This window comes from Amblyraja radiata, chromosome 14 (genome assembly GCF_010909765.2).
Source record: "Amblyraja radiata isolate CabotCenter1 chromosome 14, sAmbRad1.1.pri, whole genome shotgun sequence".
Classification (NCBI taxonomy): Eukaryota; Metazoa; Chordata; class Chondrichthyes; order Rajiformes; family Rajidae; genus Amblyraja; species Amblyraja radiata.
In genome coordinates this window covers 56903803-56921308 of record NC_045969.1, presented here as the reverse complement: position 1 = coordinate 56921308, position 17506 = coordinate 56903803, and the positions used below count along the sequence as shown (strand labels likewise).

At 38.5% G+C, this 17506-nt stretch overlaps 1 protein-coding gene across 3 annotated transcripts in view; it reads left to right on the top strand.

Annotated features, from left to right (window-relative positions):
* The first annotated feature begins 2173 nt into the window (after positions 1-2173).
* The window catches only part of stxbp5l (syntaxin binding protein 5 like), a 221755-nt gene continuing 206422 nt past the window's right edge, over positions 2174-17506 (top strand). For all 3 annotated transcript variants that reach the window (XM_033033427.1, XM_033033425.1, XM_033033426.1), the window contains exon 1: positions 2174-2674. In XM_033033427.1, coding sequence (XP_032889318.1) covers positions 2468-2674 — 207 coding nt within the window. In that variant the 5' untranslated portion in view covers positions 2174-2467. The remainder of the gene's footprint in view (positions 2675-17506) is intronic.

The following is a 17506-nucleotide window of genomic DNA, read 5'->3' as shown; positions in this document are numbered from 1 at the left end:
CCAGCTGTCAACTTCTCTACATCGGTGAGACCAAGCGCAGGCTCAGCAATCGTTTCGCTGAACACCTCCGTTCAGTCCGCCTTAACCTACCTGATCTCCCGGTGGCTCAGCACTTTAACTCCCCCTCCCATTCTCAATCTGACCTTTCTGTCCTGGGCCTCCTCCATTGTCAGAGTGAGGCCCAGCACAAATTGGAGGAACAGCACCTCATATTTCACTTGGGCAGCTTACACCCCAGAGGTATGAACATTGACTTCTGTAACTTCAAATAGCCCTTGTTTTCCCTCTCTCTCCATCCCCTTCCCCTTCCAAGTTCTCCCACCAGTCTTACTGTCTCCGACTACATTCTATCTCTGTCCCTCCCACTCCCCTGACATCAGTCTGAAGAAGGATCTCGACCCAAAACGTCGCCCATTCCTTCTCCCCAGAGATGCTGCCTGTCCCGCTGAGTTACTCCAGCATTTTGTGTCTACCGTATCAGCAAACCAACGTTGTTGTCGATCCTGTCAATAATTGTCGAGTGAAGTAATCAAATAATGACAGCTGAGTTTATAGTGTCCATACATGTGAGAAAATAATCTATTGTCCATAATATAATCAGCAAACGGGATTTTGTTTCTAAAAGTCCGCTTTCTAATTGCAGGGTATTTATTGTTATTGTTTATTGTTTTCTTCCTTTTAACTGTGGTCGACCACTTGGACTAAAGTCGCAATGCTAAAATATTAGAAACAAAGTAACAGGTTACAAGGAGAGTGTGCTATTTATTCCACTGGCGAATGGTAAACCAATTTAAAAGGAACGCCTCAAGTCCCAGCCCTGTGAACGGGTTGTATGCCAGCTCCATGCTGTGGTAAGCTCCTCCAAACCTTCTGAATAGACCATCCATCTCTGAGAAATGCTCTGCAAATCTATCAAAATGATATCTGCCCTCAGAGAAATGAAACACATTTGCTAAGCTTCTAGTACGTGCAGCTGCTTGTGGCTTCATATTCATACTAAAAATGGAAATGTAATGATTTCGGGCTGGCATAAGCGCTCCAACGAAAGCTTGAGTCATACTAGGCTGCAATCCCTGTGTACATTGCGTTAATCGCCCAGAGAGAGCCTATGGTGAAAAAGGACGGGGAGCGGGAGCTGAGAGGTGCAAAAGTAATGTTAAGGATTGCACCTTTCGGGCAAACCGTTGTTTAGGGTAAATAGCATAGGTGTGGGTATCTGATCTGAAACTAACTAATTTATTTGCACTGCGATTTGATTTTCTCTCTCACACTTGGCTCGGCTACAATTTAGTGAATGAGCGCAAGTCATCTGTCAAACAAATGGTACATGCGTATACATATATATATATAGACTCAAAATGCTGGAGTAACTCAGCGGGACAGGCAGCATCTCTGGAGAGAAGGAATGGGTGACGTTTCGGGTCGAAACCCTTCTTCAGAGATGTTAGCTGTCCCACTGATTTACTCCAGTATTTGGTGTCTACCTTCGATTTAAACCAGCATCTGCAGTTCTTTCTTACATATATATATATATATATGTATGTATATATATATATACATATGATATACTATATATATATACATATGATATACTATATATATATACATATGATATAATATATATATATAGATTATATATTATCTATATATATATATATATATATATAATATATATATATATATATATATATATATATATACTGTATACACACGCACACACACCTATATATATATATACAGGCACACATATATACACACATACATATATATATATATATATATATATATATATATATATATATATATATATATATATACATATATATACATATACAGGCGGGTAGACACACTGTGTTTGTGTGTCTATATATATCAGAATCAAAATCACACTTTATTCGCCAAGTATGTTTTGCAACATACGAGGAATTTCATTATGTATTATATAATATATATTATATACATATATATATATATATACACACACACATATGCACATACACTGTGTATCTATCCACCTCCTTTGCTTCAATGGGATGCGGACCGGGTAGAGAGTGTAGTCTGTTGGACTCCAGTTCCCATCGTGCCCGGCGCGCCGCGTTAGCCAGGAGCGGAAGCGCGGGTGGGCGGGACATCCGGGCGTGTGTGCGACGGTTAGCGCAGATGTGCCGCGCGAGGGAGAGAGAGAGCGGGAGAGAGAGAGAGCGCGAGCGAGGACGGACGGACGGACAGCCAGCACCTGTATGAGGTCGGACAGCTCCATCACTAAACCCCCCAAAATGCCGCTAAACATCACACACATCTCTTTATCACCCAGCCGCAACCCCGTTTCCACAGCAGCTTGATTCCTTTTTGCCTTTGCCTTTTTTTTTTTTCGTTCGAGTAGTTAAAAGAAAAAGACGACGGAATAAACAAGAGAGAGGCGAGAAAAAAACATCCGCGAGCGGATAAATAAGAAAGAGGGGAGGGAATGAAGAAGTTTAATTTCCGCAAGGTGCTGGACGGGTTGACAGCGGCGTCGTCGCCGGCTCAGCCCGGTGGAGGTGGAGGTGGAGGAGGCGGCGGCGGCGGGATGGGACCGGGGACTGGCGGCGGGACCGCGGGAGGAGGCAGAGCAGGAGCCGGGGATGCAGACATCTCCGAGACACTCACCTCGGATCATTTCCAGATCTGCAAGGTAATGCAAAAATTCCAAACCCCCTCCAAAAAAACTTTATTCGGAATAAATAAATAATGTGTCACACGTTGAGTTACCGTTTATAATGCAATGCAAACTGTGTTAAGATCTAAATATTGTTGCACATATTGAGCTATCTTTTACATGCAACGCAAACTCTATTCCGATATTTTGCAAAGGACAGGTTGGGTGAAGATCTGTATAATGTTCCATACATTGGGATGCCTTTTACATTGCAAACTGTGTGATGATCTAAATAATGTTTCACGCGTTGGGCTGCCCTTTACATGTAATGCAAACTCTATTTGGATATTTTGTAAATGATTGTTTATGTGAAGATACCGTTTCACACGTTTCACGTGCAATGCAAACTGTGAAGATCTAAATAATGTTTCACACGTTGAGCTACCTTTTACAGGCATTGCAAACTATTGCGATATTTTGTCAAGGATTAGTTGTGCGGTGATATAAATGTTTCACACATTTCTCATGTCATGCAATGTAAATGCGTGAAGACGAAATGATGTTTCACTTATTGAGCCGCCTTTTGCCCGCAATGTAAACTCTTGCGATGTATGAAAATCGAAATAAATGATTCGCAATTCGACATACAATGCCAACAGCTTGTGTGAAGATCTAATACATAGAGATTTAATACATAGAGCTACCTTTTTCATGCAATGCCAACTCTATTGCGATATTTTACAAAGGGCTGGTGGTGTCAAGAACTAAATAATTTTTCACAATGGATATTTTGATTTCAATTAATTTGCAGACAATTACAGAGCTCTGCTTCATTCATTTATTTCATCACTGCAATTTGATAATGCAAGTATAATAATTTAATTTAAAAAAGATTCTGGGATGAATTCTCTCCCCTTACAAAAAAGATTAGTATTATATACTATGCTTTCTTTCATCATAATGTAGTTTTAATATTCATTGAGAAGATTAATTACATCTTCATAACCAGTCCTTTACAAAAAACACATAACAATACAAAGTTCGTAATACATTCTACACATTAAATATTCATACATTCTAGGAGCAGACAGGCCATTCGGCCCATCAAGTTTACTCCACCATTCAATCGTGGCTGATCTATCTTTCCCTCTCAACCCCATTCAGCCTTCGCTCCATAACCCCTGATGCCCTTACTAATTAAGAATCTGTCAATCTCCACCTTAAAATTATCCATTGACTTGGATTCCACAGCACAACGACCCTGACTAAAGAAATTCCTCCTCCTTTCTAAAGGAATGTCCTTTTATTCTGAGGCTATGGCCTCTGGTCCTAGCCTCTCCCACTAGTAGAAACATCCACTCCACATTCACTATCCAGGCCTTTCAATATTCAAAAAATTTCAATGAGGTTCACCCTCATCCTTCTGAACTCCAGCTAGTACAGGCCCAGAGCCGTCAAACACTCATCATATGTTAACCCAAATCATTCCTGGGATCATTCTCGTAAACCTCCACTGGACCCTATCCAGCGCCAGCACATTCTTCCTCAAATCTGGGGCCCAAAACTATTCACAATACTCCAAATCCAGTTTACCAGTGCCCTGTAAAGCCTCAACATTACATTCCTGTTTTTGTATTAAATAAATGCTAGCATTCGCCTTCCTTACTACCCATTCAACTTGCAAATTAAGTTTTTGGGAATCCTGCACCAGTACTCCCAAATTCCTTTGCACCTCTGATTTCTAAATTCCCATTTAGAAAATAGCCTTTATTCCTACTACCAAAATGCATGACTCCACACTTTGCTACGCTGTATTTCATCTGACACTAATCAGCCCACTCTCCTAAACTGTCCAAGTCCTTTAGAGACCCTGCTTTCTCTACATTACCTACATCTCCACTCATCTTCTGTAAACTTGGCCACAAACTTGGACAGCCAACCAGAAAAAGCTCCCTTTATTGCCACACACTGCCTTCCGCCATCCGGCCAACCTGATATCCATGCGTTCAAAAGGTCTGAAGAAGGGTTTCGGCCCGAAACGTCGCCTATTTCCTTCGCTCCATAGATGCTGCTGCACCCGCTGAGTTTCCCCAGCAATTGTGTGTACCTCTGATATCCATGCTAGTATTTTCCCTCTGATACCATGGGCTCTCATCTTGTTTAGCAGCCTCACGTGTGACACCTTATCAAAGGCGTTCTGAAAATCCAGGTAAATCACATCCACTGACTCACCTTTGTCTATCCTGCTACTTCCTCAAATAATTCCAGCAGGTTCGTCAGGCAAGATCTCCCTTTCACAAAACCATGTTGACTTTGGCCTGTTTTATCGTGTGCTTCTAAGTACTCAGAAACCTGGTCTTTTATAATGGACTTTAAAATGTTACCAACCACTGAAGTCAGGCTAATCGACCTACAGTCTCCACTCCTCTGCCTTCTTGAACAGCACAGTAATATTTGCAATTTTCCAATCACCTGGAATCACTGCTGACTCTAATGATTCTTAAAAGATCATAACTAATGCCTCCACCATCTCTAAAGCCATCTCTTTCAGAACCTTGGGGCGCAGTCCATCTGGTCCAGGTAACTTATTCACCTTCAGACCTTTCAGCTTCTCAAGCACCTTCTCTTTAGTGATAGTCACTCCACTAACTTCCATCCCTTGACTCTCTTGAATTTCCGGCATGTTGCTGGTGTCTTCGACTGTGAAGACTGATGCACAAAACATATTCAATTCCTCTGCCATTTCTTTATTCCCCATTATCACTTCTCCAGTATCATTTTCCAGCAGTCCAAAGTCCACTCTTGCCTCTTACTCTTTACAAACCTGAAGAAACTTAGGTTTGCTCTTTTATATTATTGGCAAACCTACTTGCATATTTCATCTTTTCTCATATTGCCTTTTTAGATACCTTCTGTTATTTTTTTTAAAGCTTCCCAATCTCCAGCTTCCCACTTTTCTTTTATGCCTTCTCTTTTAGTTTATGATGTCTTTGACTTCCCTTATCAGCCATGGTCACCTCATTCTCCCATTAGAATCTTTCTTTCTCTTTGGAATGAAATGATCCTGCATCTTCCGAAGGTTCCGTGCCAGAAATTCAAGAGAATCAAGGGGTAGAAGTCAGTCAATTGGAAAATTACAAATATTACTTCAGTCGGAAGAAGGGTCTCGACCTGAAACGTCACCTATTCCTTCTCTCCAGAGATGCTGCCTGTCCTGCAGAGTTACTCCAGCATTTTGTGTCTATCTACCATATCCAGAATTACCATTTCCCTGGTAAGTTCAACTACAAGCTGTTATAAGAAACCATCTTGGAGACCCTCTACAAATTCCCTCTCTGTGGATCCAGTACCAATCTGATTTTCACTGCATAATGAAATCCCCCATGACCACCGTAACATTGCCTTTCTTACATGCCGACCGTAACTCCTGATGTAACTTGCACCCTACTCCTGTTGGAGGCCTGTAAATAACTCCCATCAGGGTCTTTTTACCCTTGCAGTTTCTCAGCTCTACACACAAGGATGCCACGTCTTCTGATCCTATGTCACCCCTTCCAAAGGGCCGATTTTCATTCCTTACCAGAAAAGCTACCCCACCCCCTCTGTCCACCTGTCTGTCTTTTCGATAGGATGCGTAACCTTGGATATTCAGCTCAACTCTTCTCACAGCCACGTCTCCGTAATGCCCACAATGTTGTACCTACCAATTTCTAACTGCACTCCTTCCATTTAACTTCATCCATAAATTTCCAATTTGTTGACCCAACCCCCGCAGCTATTTAGCTTAAACCCCTATCTACGGCCCTGGTTATGCGGTTTGCCAGGACCCTGGTCCCAGCTGTGTTCAAGTGGAGTCCGTCCCTTTGGAATAGCTCCCTCCTTCCCCAATACTGATGCCAATGTCCCACAAATTAAATCCACTTCTTTCACACCAACCTTTGAGCCACACGATCAACTCCTTAATTCTATGTCCTATGTCAATTTGCACGTGGCTCAATCCAGAGATTATTATTTTGGTTCTACTTTTCAATTTAGTGCCTAGCTGTTCAAATTCCCTCAGCAGAACCTTGTTCTACCTACATCTTTGGTACCCACATAGACCACGACGACTGGATATGGGGAGAAATCAGGAACGGGGTGCTGATTCAGGATGATCAGCCATGATCATATTGAATGGCAGTGCTAGCTCGATAGGCTGAATGGCCTACTCCTGCACCTCCTATGTTTCCCCTCCCACTTCAAGTTCCTCTGCAGGTCAGACGAGATGTCCCTAACCCAGGCACTAGGCAGGCAACACAGCCTTTGGTACTCTCGATCCTCATGACAGAGAACAGTCTATTCTCCTAACTATACTATCCCCAAAGGCATCAATGCTTTTCTTCTCTCCTCTCTCTCAAATGGCCCCCTGAATCACAATGCCTTGGTCAGGTTGCTCATTCTTTCTACTCTCTCCACACTTTTCTGCACAGAGAGCAAGAATCTGAGACTCGCCTGACAAGCTCAAAGGCTGAGGTGCCTCTAACATTATCCTTACCTCTATTCCCTTGCCTGCCTCACTTGCAGTCACACCCTGCTGCTGACCATGGACCACATTGGAAGCTATTACTCTAACGGGTGTGACTGCCTCCAGAAACACTACACCCAGGTAATTCTACCCGTCCCGATGTGCCGCAGCATTTGAAACTCAGACTGCAGGTCATCAACTTTGAGTCTTAGTTCCTCAATCAACTTGCATTTGCTTCAGATGTGGTCATTAGGATTTATCAAGGGGTCCACCAGCACTCATACCATGTAGCTGCAGCACATTGCATGATCCTGCATGTCTCCTTTGTGTATCCGACAACTCCTGTTTATGTCTCTGCCTGCTGCTGACCGGTCAGCACTTCTCTCCTCAGCCCTTCTCGCCAAAGCTTCAAGTTGCACTTTACCTCAACACAACTGCTGCATTGGACCTAGCCGCTGCCTTATTCGCTAATCTGAACTAATTGTACACTTGCTTTGATCCAAGTCCCGCCTCCTCAATTACCAACACACTGAACTCTCAAAAACAACAATATTTATACTTGTTCCTGCCGATTTTTTTTTAAAGCTCATTTATTTCTCTATTGCTAGTGTTATACCCAGTAGTCTTAGCACCTGTCTGTATACATAGCATGTGGCATTTTGAGGTGAGGTTCCTTGCACCTGTCTTTACACACTGCACCCTTGCCACTGGGATGATATCCCTTCCCTTGTCTGAGTAGTGTCCCCACTGGACCAAGCCCCTCAATATAATGGAAATATACATTATTAGTTAAAACATATTTCAAATGTAGGCAAAATAACCTGATTTCCTGTTAGGTTTAGGTTTATTATTGTCAAGTGTATCGAGAAGATTTTCTGTTGCGACAGACAATAAAGTTTTCTGAATCTGAATCTGAATCTGAAGCTTTGTTTTGCATGCTATCAAACCAGACAATATAGTACAGAAATACAATCAAGCCAAACTCCAGTTTAATAGGTAGGACAAAGGAACAGATACAGAGTGTAGAATATAGTTTTCAGCATTGTGGTGTTGTTGATACACAAATAAAATAAGGTACAAGACCTCTCTTTAAAACTATTGGAGTCTGACACTACCTTAAAAACCTTTGGAGCTCAATTACTGTTAATGTATAATTGTAATGCTGAAGATGAATGTTAGGATTATTCAAAATTCTAAAGGACTGGTTGTGTGAAGTTGTAATGAACTTCCTCAATGAATATTAACAGCACATTATGAAGAGGAAATCATTGTTGATAATGTTAAGCATTTTTGTAAGGGAAGGAAAGAAATTGCAGAATCTTTTTTTTTAAATGTAGCTTTCTTTTGTATATGTAATGTGATATTTTTAAATGATTAGTCGTCACTATATAATGTTATTTTTATTTTTTTTAATGTTTTTTTTATTAGAAGTACAGTAAATTACAGTAATACACATCACATATATCTTATTACATTTTGTTGTACCACTTTGTTTTTCGAGCTTTAAAAAAGGTAGAAATAAAAGAAGTAAGGAAAGTGAGCAAGAATCGTGAAGGTGCAGGAAAGTGTTGGGAGAAGAAAGCCCCTTGGGGAAGAAATTAGAGAAGGAAGTAAAGAAAGGAAATAAGACCCTAGAGAGAAAAGAAAAAAAAAGGAAAAACAATCGCTCTATTGTAACACAAAACTCTGCAAAAAAGGATATAAATTTTTAATTTTATACCCCCCGTTACCAGATCCTGGTACCATTTATATTTTAAATTGCTATTGCACCTTATGCTTGTAATAGTTCCGTAAATGCAGACCACGTCTTTTGGAAGTGGTCTGCTTTGCCTGCTAGGAGGAGTCTCATCTCTTCCAAGTGTAGTGTTTCGAACATGTTTGAAATCCACATTTTTATGGTTGGTATTGGAGCATTTTTCCAAAATTTGAGTATAAGCTTTTTCCCCATTATTAGCCCGTAATTAAGTAAGTTCTTTTGAAACACATTTAATTCGGGGTTACCTTCTGATATTCCAAAAATGATCCATTCTGCTTTTGGTACAAGTTTTATTTTAAATAATTTTGTGAAGATTTCAAATATTTCGTTCCAGAATTTTTGAATTTTTATACAGAAAACAAAAGAGTGCGCTATGTTAGCTTCTTGTGACTGACATTTATCACAAATGGGTGAGACATTGGGGAAAAATATATTTATTTTAGTTTTTGAATAATATAGTCTATGTAATGTTTTATATTGAATGAGAGTATGTCGTACGTTGATCGAGCATTTATGCACATATAGTAAGTGTTTATCCCAGCTCTCTTGAAATTTTTATAGCTAGTTCTTGTTCCCAGTCTCTTCTAATACCATCGGTTGTAGGTATTTCTATATTTAAAATAATGTTGTATAAGTATGATATTAGATTTGCTGATTCAGCCTTTGTCTTCATGGCTTCATCCAATAAGTCTGGGGGCATGTTATGATAGTCTTTTGTGTATTTTTTCAGATAGTCACAGATTTGAAGATATTTAAAATATTGATTATTTTTCAAATTATATTTTAGTTGTAATTGTTGAAATGATAATAATTTTCCTAATTCATACAAGTCTCCGAGCATTTTGATTCCCATTCTTTCCCATTGTGTAAATGATTTATCTATAATTGAGGGTTTAAACGACGGGTTATTGACTATTGGCATTAAAAGAGATAGTTTTATTAATTTTAGATTCTGTTTTATTTGTTTCCAAGTTCTAATTGTGCTATGAGCCTTGAGTATTAGAAAGGCGCTATATAAATCCCATCCATTATTATTATTATTATGTATCATTGGATTTTTATTATAATTTTTGTTATTCAGATTCATTAGTGAGAGGAGAGTCGCTCCTGTATTACACGGAGAGCAGTCCTCTCTCTCCATTACAATCCAGTCCACCTGCTAGGCAGAGTTGTCCAGCAGGTGAATCATATTTTTATTATTTACTGCCCAATTATAGTACATAAAGTTAGGGAGCGCTAGACCACCCATCTCTTTTGGTTTACTAAGGTGTGCTCTTTGTATTCTGTGGGATTTGTAATCCCATATAAAATTTGTAATGTCTGAGTCTAGTTTTTTGAAAAACTTTTTTGGAAGATATATTGGAATTGATTGAAATAAATATAGGATATGTGGTAAAAAGATCATTTTTATAGCATTTATTCGACCTATTAAGGACATCGGGAGCGTTTTCCAGAATTTAATTAGATTATTTAGTTTCTTAAGTAAGGGGCTATAATTGGCATTAAACATAGCGTGATAATTTCTAGTGATTTCAATTCCTAAATATTTAAATTTTTCTGTGGCTATTTTAAAGGGGAATTTCAAGAGATGTGTTGAGTCTTTCGGTTTTATCGACATAATTTCACTTTTGTTCCAGTTTATTCTGTATCCTGAGAAAGATCCAAAGTCCTCAATTAGATTTAATATGTTTGGTATACTGATTTGGGGTTTTGTGATATACAGTAATACATCGTCTGCGTATAAGGATATTTTGTTATTTTAATATTTTGTATTATAACCGTAAATATCCGGGTGTCTTCTAATTTTTTCAGCTAAAGGTTCAATTACCAGAGCGAATAACAGCGGTGATAATGAACATCCTTGTCTATTGCCCCTTGTTAATTGGAATTTCGTAGATAGTATATTATTAGTTAATATTCTAGCCGTGGGTTTGTTATATAATAATTTTATCTATGCGATGAAGCTCTTTCCCATTTGAAATTTTTGCAATACTTTAATCATATAATCCCATTCTACTTGATCAAACGCTTTTTCTGCGTCCAATGAAATGATAGATAACTCTTGTTCTTGAGGTTTGTGAGAGTGCATTATGTTAAACAGACGTCTCAGGTTATTAAATGAATGTCTCTTAGGTTTAAATCCCGTTTGATCCTCATTTATTAATTTACTAACATATTGACTTGGTCTTCTAGCTAGTGTTTTCGCTAATATTTTTTGATCCGTATTTAACAAAGACATAGCTCTATATGAGCCTGGTTCTTCTATATCTTTATCTTTTTAAAGTATTAATGTGGTAGTTGATTCTGCTAGTGTTTCAGGTAAGATTTGTTCTTTAAAAGCGTATGTATACATTTTCTGTAGACGTGGTGTAACTATGTCGTAAAAACATTTATAAAATTCATTACTGAATCCGTCTGGTCCTGGTGTTTTTCCATTCTTAAGTGTGTTTATTGTGTCTTCTATTTCCTTAGATGTAATTTGTGCTCCCAGTTCCTCTTGTTCCTTCAATTCTAGTTTTGGAAGGTTACAATTGTCCAAAAATTTTGAGACTTTATTATTATAACCATATAACCATATAACAATTACAGCACGGAAACAGGCCATCTCGACCCTTCTAGTCCGTGCCGAACACGTATTCTCCCCTAGTTCCATATACCTGCGTTCAGACCATAACCCTCCATTCCTTTCCCGTCCATATAACTATCCAATTTATTTTTAAATGTAAAAAAGAACCTGCCTCCACCACCTTCACTGGAAGCTCATTCCACACAGCCAACACTCTCTGAGTAAAGAAGTTCCCCCTCATGTTACCCCTAAACTTCTGTCCCTTAATTCTCAAGTCATGTCCCCTTGTTTGAATCTTCCCTACTCTCAGTGGGAAAAGCTTATCCACGTCAACTCTGTCTATCCCTCTCATCATTTTAAAGACCTCTATCAAGTCCCCCCTTAACCTTCTGCGCTCCAAAGAATAAAGCCCTAACTTGTTCAACCTCTCTCTGTAACTTAGTTACTGAAACCCAGGCAACATTCTAGTAAATCTCCTCTGTACTCTCTCTATTTTGTTGACATCCTTCCTATAATTAGGCGACCAAAATTGTACCCCATACTCCAGAATTTGCCTCACCAATGCCTTGTACAATTTTAACATTACATCCCAACTTCTATACTCAATGCTCTGATTTATAAAGGCCAGCACACCAAAAGCTTTCTTTACCACCCTATCTACATGAGATTCCACTTTCAGGGAACTGTGCACAGTTATTCCCAGATCCCTCTGTTCACCTGCATTCTTCAATTCCCTACCATTTACCATGTACGTCCTATTTTGATTTGTCCTGCCAAGATGTAGCACCTCACACTTATCAGCATTAAACTCCATCTGCCATCTTTCAGCCCACTCTTCCAACTGGCATAAATCTCTCTGTAGACTTTGAAAATCTACTTCATTATCCACAACCCCACCTATTTTAGTATCATCTGCATACTTACTAATCCAATTTACCACACCATCATCCAGATCATTGATGTACATGACAAACAACAATGGACCCAACACAGTCCCTGTGGCACCCCACTAGTCACTGGCCTCCAACCTGACAAACAACCATCCACCATTACTCTCTGGCATCTCCCATTCAGCCACTGTTGAATCCATCTTGCTACTCCACCATTAATACCCAACCATTGAACCTTCTTAACCAACCTTCCATGAGGAACCTTGTCAAAGGCCTTACTGAAGTCCATATATACAACATCCACTGCTTTACCCTCATCAATTTCCCGAGTAACCTCTTCAAAAAATTCAAGAAGATTAGTCAAACATGACCTTCCAGGCACAAATCCATGTTGACTGTTCCTAATCAGACCCTGTTTATCCAGATGCTTATATATATTATCTCTAAGTATCCTTTCCATTAATTTGCCCACCACTGATGTCAAACTAACAGGTCTATAATTGCTAGGTTTACTCTTAGACCCCTTTTTAAACAATGGAACAACATGCGCAGTACGCCAATCCTCCGGCACTATTCACGTTTCTAATGACATTTGAAATATTTCTGTCATAGCCCCTGCTATTTCTACACTAACTTCCCTCAATGTCCTAGGGAATATCCTGTCCGGACCTGGAGACTTATCCACTTTTATATTTCTCAAAAGTGTCAGTACTTCCTCTTCTTTGAATCTCATAGTTTCCATAGGTACTCTACTTGTTTCCCTTACCTTACATAATTCAATATCCTTCTCCCTGGTGAATACCGAAGAAAAGAAATTGTTCAATATCTCCCCCATCTCTTTTGGCTCTGCAGATAGCTGTCCACTCTGACTCTCTAATGGACCAATTTTATCCCTCGTTATCCTTTTGCTATTAATATAGCTGTAGAAACCCTTTGGGTTTACTTTCACCTTACTTGCCAAAGCAACCTCATATCTTCTTTTAGCTTTTCTAATTTCTTTCTTAAGATTCTTTTTACATTCTTTATGCTCCTCAAGCACCTCATTTACTCCATGCTGCCTATAATTATTGTAGATCTCCCTCTTTTTCCGAACCAAGTGTCCAATTTCCCTTGTTGTCTATTAGCGTTTTCGATGTGTATAAATTCTTGTAATATTGAGCAAATTTTTTATTGATATCATTAGGTAGTGTTAATAATTCCCCTCTATCTGATTTAATCTTTAAAATTGCATGATCTTTTTCCCGTTTTTTCAGTTGGCGTGCCAAAAGTTTATGGGGTTTATCCCCAAATTCGAAATGTTCTAGTTTTGTAATTTGGAATAATATTATAATCTTCTCTGATAATAATTTATTTAGCTTAAATTTCAGTATTAAAATTTTATTATGTTTATCCATAGTTGGGTCTTTAGCATTATCTATATCTAGTTGTCTGATTTGTTCTTCTAATTGTCTTTGTTCATTCTTATTCTTTTTGTTTTGAAAAGCTTGATACGAGATAATGACTCCTCTAATAAATGCTTTGAAGGGTTCCCATAATAAAGTGGGCGATATATCTGGTGTATCATTTGTCTCAAAAAATAGGTCCATCTGTTTTTTTAGATATATACTCCCTTGTGGGTCTTTCAGAATTTGCGAGTTAAACCTCCAGAATGATTTATTCGTAGACATTCCTTCCAATTTTAAAACGAAAGTTAGCGGGGAGTGATCTGAAATCGTATTGGTGTGATATTTAGGGTTCATAGTATAAGGGATTAGTTTTGTATCCACTAGGAAGTAGTCTATACGTGAGTATGTTTTATGTACCATTGAATAAAACGAGTATTCCCTTCCAGTCGGATTCGCGATCCTCCAGACGGCTGCTATATTTGTATTTTTTATATATGTATTTAAGAGTTCACTAGTTTTAGATTTCATATTACCTCTTTGTTTTTGCATCGATTTATCTAAGTACGGATCTAAAACACAGTTGAAGTCTCCTCCAATTATAACATTTTGGTAGTTAAATTCTGCGATTGTATTCAGGATTTTATTAAAAAATTGAGGATTATCAAAATTGGGCGCATATATGTTTACCAAAGTGATTGGCGTAGCATGGATCTCTCCTGTAACTATAAGATATCTCCCTTCCTTATCTGATATAATGTTGTTTGATTTGAATGGTATTCCTTTGCGAATAATAATTGTGGTGCCTCTGGATTTCGAAGTATATGAGGAGTGAAATGTTTGGCCTATCCAATTCGCCCTCAATCTCATCTGATCTTGATGTTTAAGGTGCGTTTCTTGTAGAAAAGTAATGTCCGTGTTATATGATTTCAACTGAGCTAGTATTTTGCCCCTTTTAATTGGTTCATTAATACCCCTTATATTCCAGCTACACAGTGTGATTCCTCCCATTTTCCTTTGTTTATCATCTTGCATTTTCTCTGATTTTAATACCCATATTTATTACGGTGCATCCATACCTCAGGACTCTGGATATTTGGGGGGCGTTTATATTATTAACTTCCTTGGTAGATCCCTTTTGCGATTTTCCTTGAAAAAAAAACACATAGTAGTGACATATTGTGATTAAAAAAAAATTGAACAAGTAAAATTACAGTGTCTGAAGTATTCGACACTAGTGCGTGTCCCACGCGTCTGCGGGATTCGACATCTATTCGACTTCCGAAGTTGATGTTGTACAATTAGCTCCGCTCCTTTTATTACTCTAAACCTAAGAAGGCGGTGCCATCTCAAAATCAATTATATTTCACCCAATTACACTATATATATATATATATATATATATATATATATATATATATATATATATTTCATTCAGACTTATCAGATCTGTGTTCAGCTACTGTGAAATTTATTTATCTAACACTTTCATCTACTAATTATTTATAATTAGTTATACCTTTGATAATAGTAAGCTGTTAGCTGTAAGGGTTAACCAGAAACAGGCTCCTGGAATTATGCCAGGTGCCTGAGTCTCCTCCCTTCTCCACACGAACTACATAACACTTAACCTTTCAGTATTATCTACTTTAATACTAAAATTTGTTATCTCTATATACGAGCTAGTCAGTCTTATTAGCAGATTATTACATTTTGGCCATTATATAATTCAGGTTAGTTTCCATTTATATTTCTATATTAGTATTGTTAATTATTATTAATTCTCTATATTTTGTAAAGCTGTTTTAAGATCTTAAACCGCCAGTTGTCCTTGTGGTGTTTTCCACATTCGGCTCTGCTGTTCATCTCTGCGTTGCTTATCAGTCTTTCCTTCATTTTGAACAAAGAATGTCCTTGAGTTGAATTCCAAAGCGTCCAAAGGAGATAAGGTGTCTAGACCAGCGCACGTGGAAATTCTCTTCCATTTTAAACTTTTAGAGAATGGTGTTTCTTCCCTTATCTTCAGGTGTTCTCTGTGAAGTAATAAAAGGAAAGAAACTGTCCATATCGTCCCACTGCCGTGATTAATCTTCTGTTTCTGCCACAATCTCTTGGGCATATTTATAAGATGCGTCCGAATTAGTGAAAGTTTTCTCTTTTCCCTTGAAAGTAATGCGCATCCTGGCCGGATAAAAAACGCCACATCTGACATCTTTAACTGTGGAGAATCTGTCTTGTCTGTTCGAACTTTCTTCTCTTTTGCACGATCTCATAGGGATAATCCCGGAGGAGTTTGATAGTGTCGTTTCCAAAGGTCATCTTCACTCCATATTTGATTTTTTTTCATCAGCTCTTCAAGTGCTGAAATGTCCCGAAGTTTGACTATGATCTGTCGTGGGTGGGCTGGATCTGCTTGTGATCTTGGCTTAAATCTAGGTATTCGATGTGCCACTTCAATTTCCGGTTCCACAGGTAAATTGAGTACATGTTTGATTAAGTTGGCAGTGAACTCACGGGCGTTGTTCCCCTCTGCCCCTTCTGTTACTCCCAGTATTCGTAAATTTTGGCGTCGTGAGCGAGCTTCGAGATCAAGACATGTATCTGAGACTTTCGCCAGTTGACTCTTGAGGCTGTCTAGTTCTAGCTTCATTCCCTGCATATCTTCAGCCATTTGATCAACAATTGTTTCGACTTTCGCCAGTTGACTCTTGAGGCTGTCTAGTTCTAGCTTCATTCCCTGCATATCTTCAGCCATTTGATCAACAATTGTTTCCATGTCTTTTATTTCAGTTACATGTGAAGAAACAATTACATGCACAGCCTCAAACTTCTTCTTAGTTTCTTCTTCCCCTTTATTAATTCTCCCCATTAGCTCTTCATGCACATCCTCAATTCGTTTTTGTATAATGCCAATGCAGTCAATAACTTTTTGATTACCAGCATTGATGTTCGACATATTTTCCATCAATTTAACATTAATATTTTCCATAATTTTTGGGAGTTTCCAGCCTCAATATCCTTTCTCAGTTCTCACCGAGTTCTTTATCTCCTCCATTTCATTTTTCTCCTTAGTAGCCATCTCAGTCTTGGATCTTGTAGCCATTCCAGAATCCACTTCAGAGATCTGTTCTTCAGTTTTCTGTGTTTTCAGCAGTTTTGAGATTGTTCTCTGAGGGCTCTGAGCTGAAGACAGTTTTTTCATTTAAAATCCTTTATCCTCCGTTTTAAATCACAGCGCTTACTGATGACGTCATCAGCGCGACGTCCCGGGGCTCCGGTGAGTTTTTGAATTGGTCCCGACCTCCAGACCCGATTTTAACGCGAAAAATCGCGATTTTACAGCAGCGGAGCTAAAAGTTGCGACTGCTAGTCCAGCATGGCGCCACCGGATGTGTCACTATATAATTTTGAAATTCATAATAAACGCGTGGCATTTACTGCATTAATGCTTCAAATATTTTTAGTCGATATTAGTGTTTTCTTAACTTTAAGAATGCTTTTATATGTGAGGACAGAAATATTTAAAAAAAGGTATATTACTCCATTGTCTATAGTGTATGTAGACAATGGAGTACATATATACCATTTTTATAAATATTTTATAAAATATAAAATGCCCCCACAGCTCTCCCCGTTCCAAATGTTTACAACTATTTCCAGAATTACTGAGTTGTTTAAAACAGCAATGTGGGGAATATGAAAGTTATTTTTTCCTTGCAAAATAAATGATGCAGTGGTGTTGAGTTTCCGAAATGCTAAGGACCATTTCA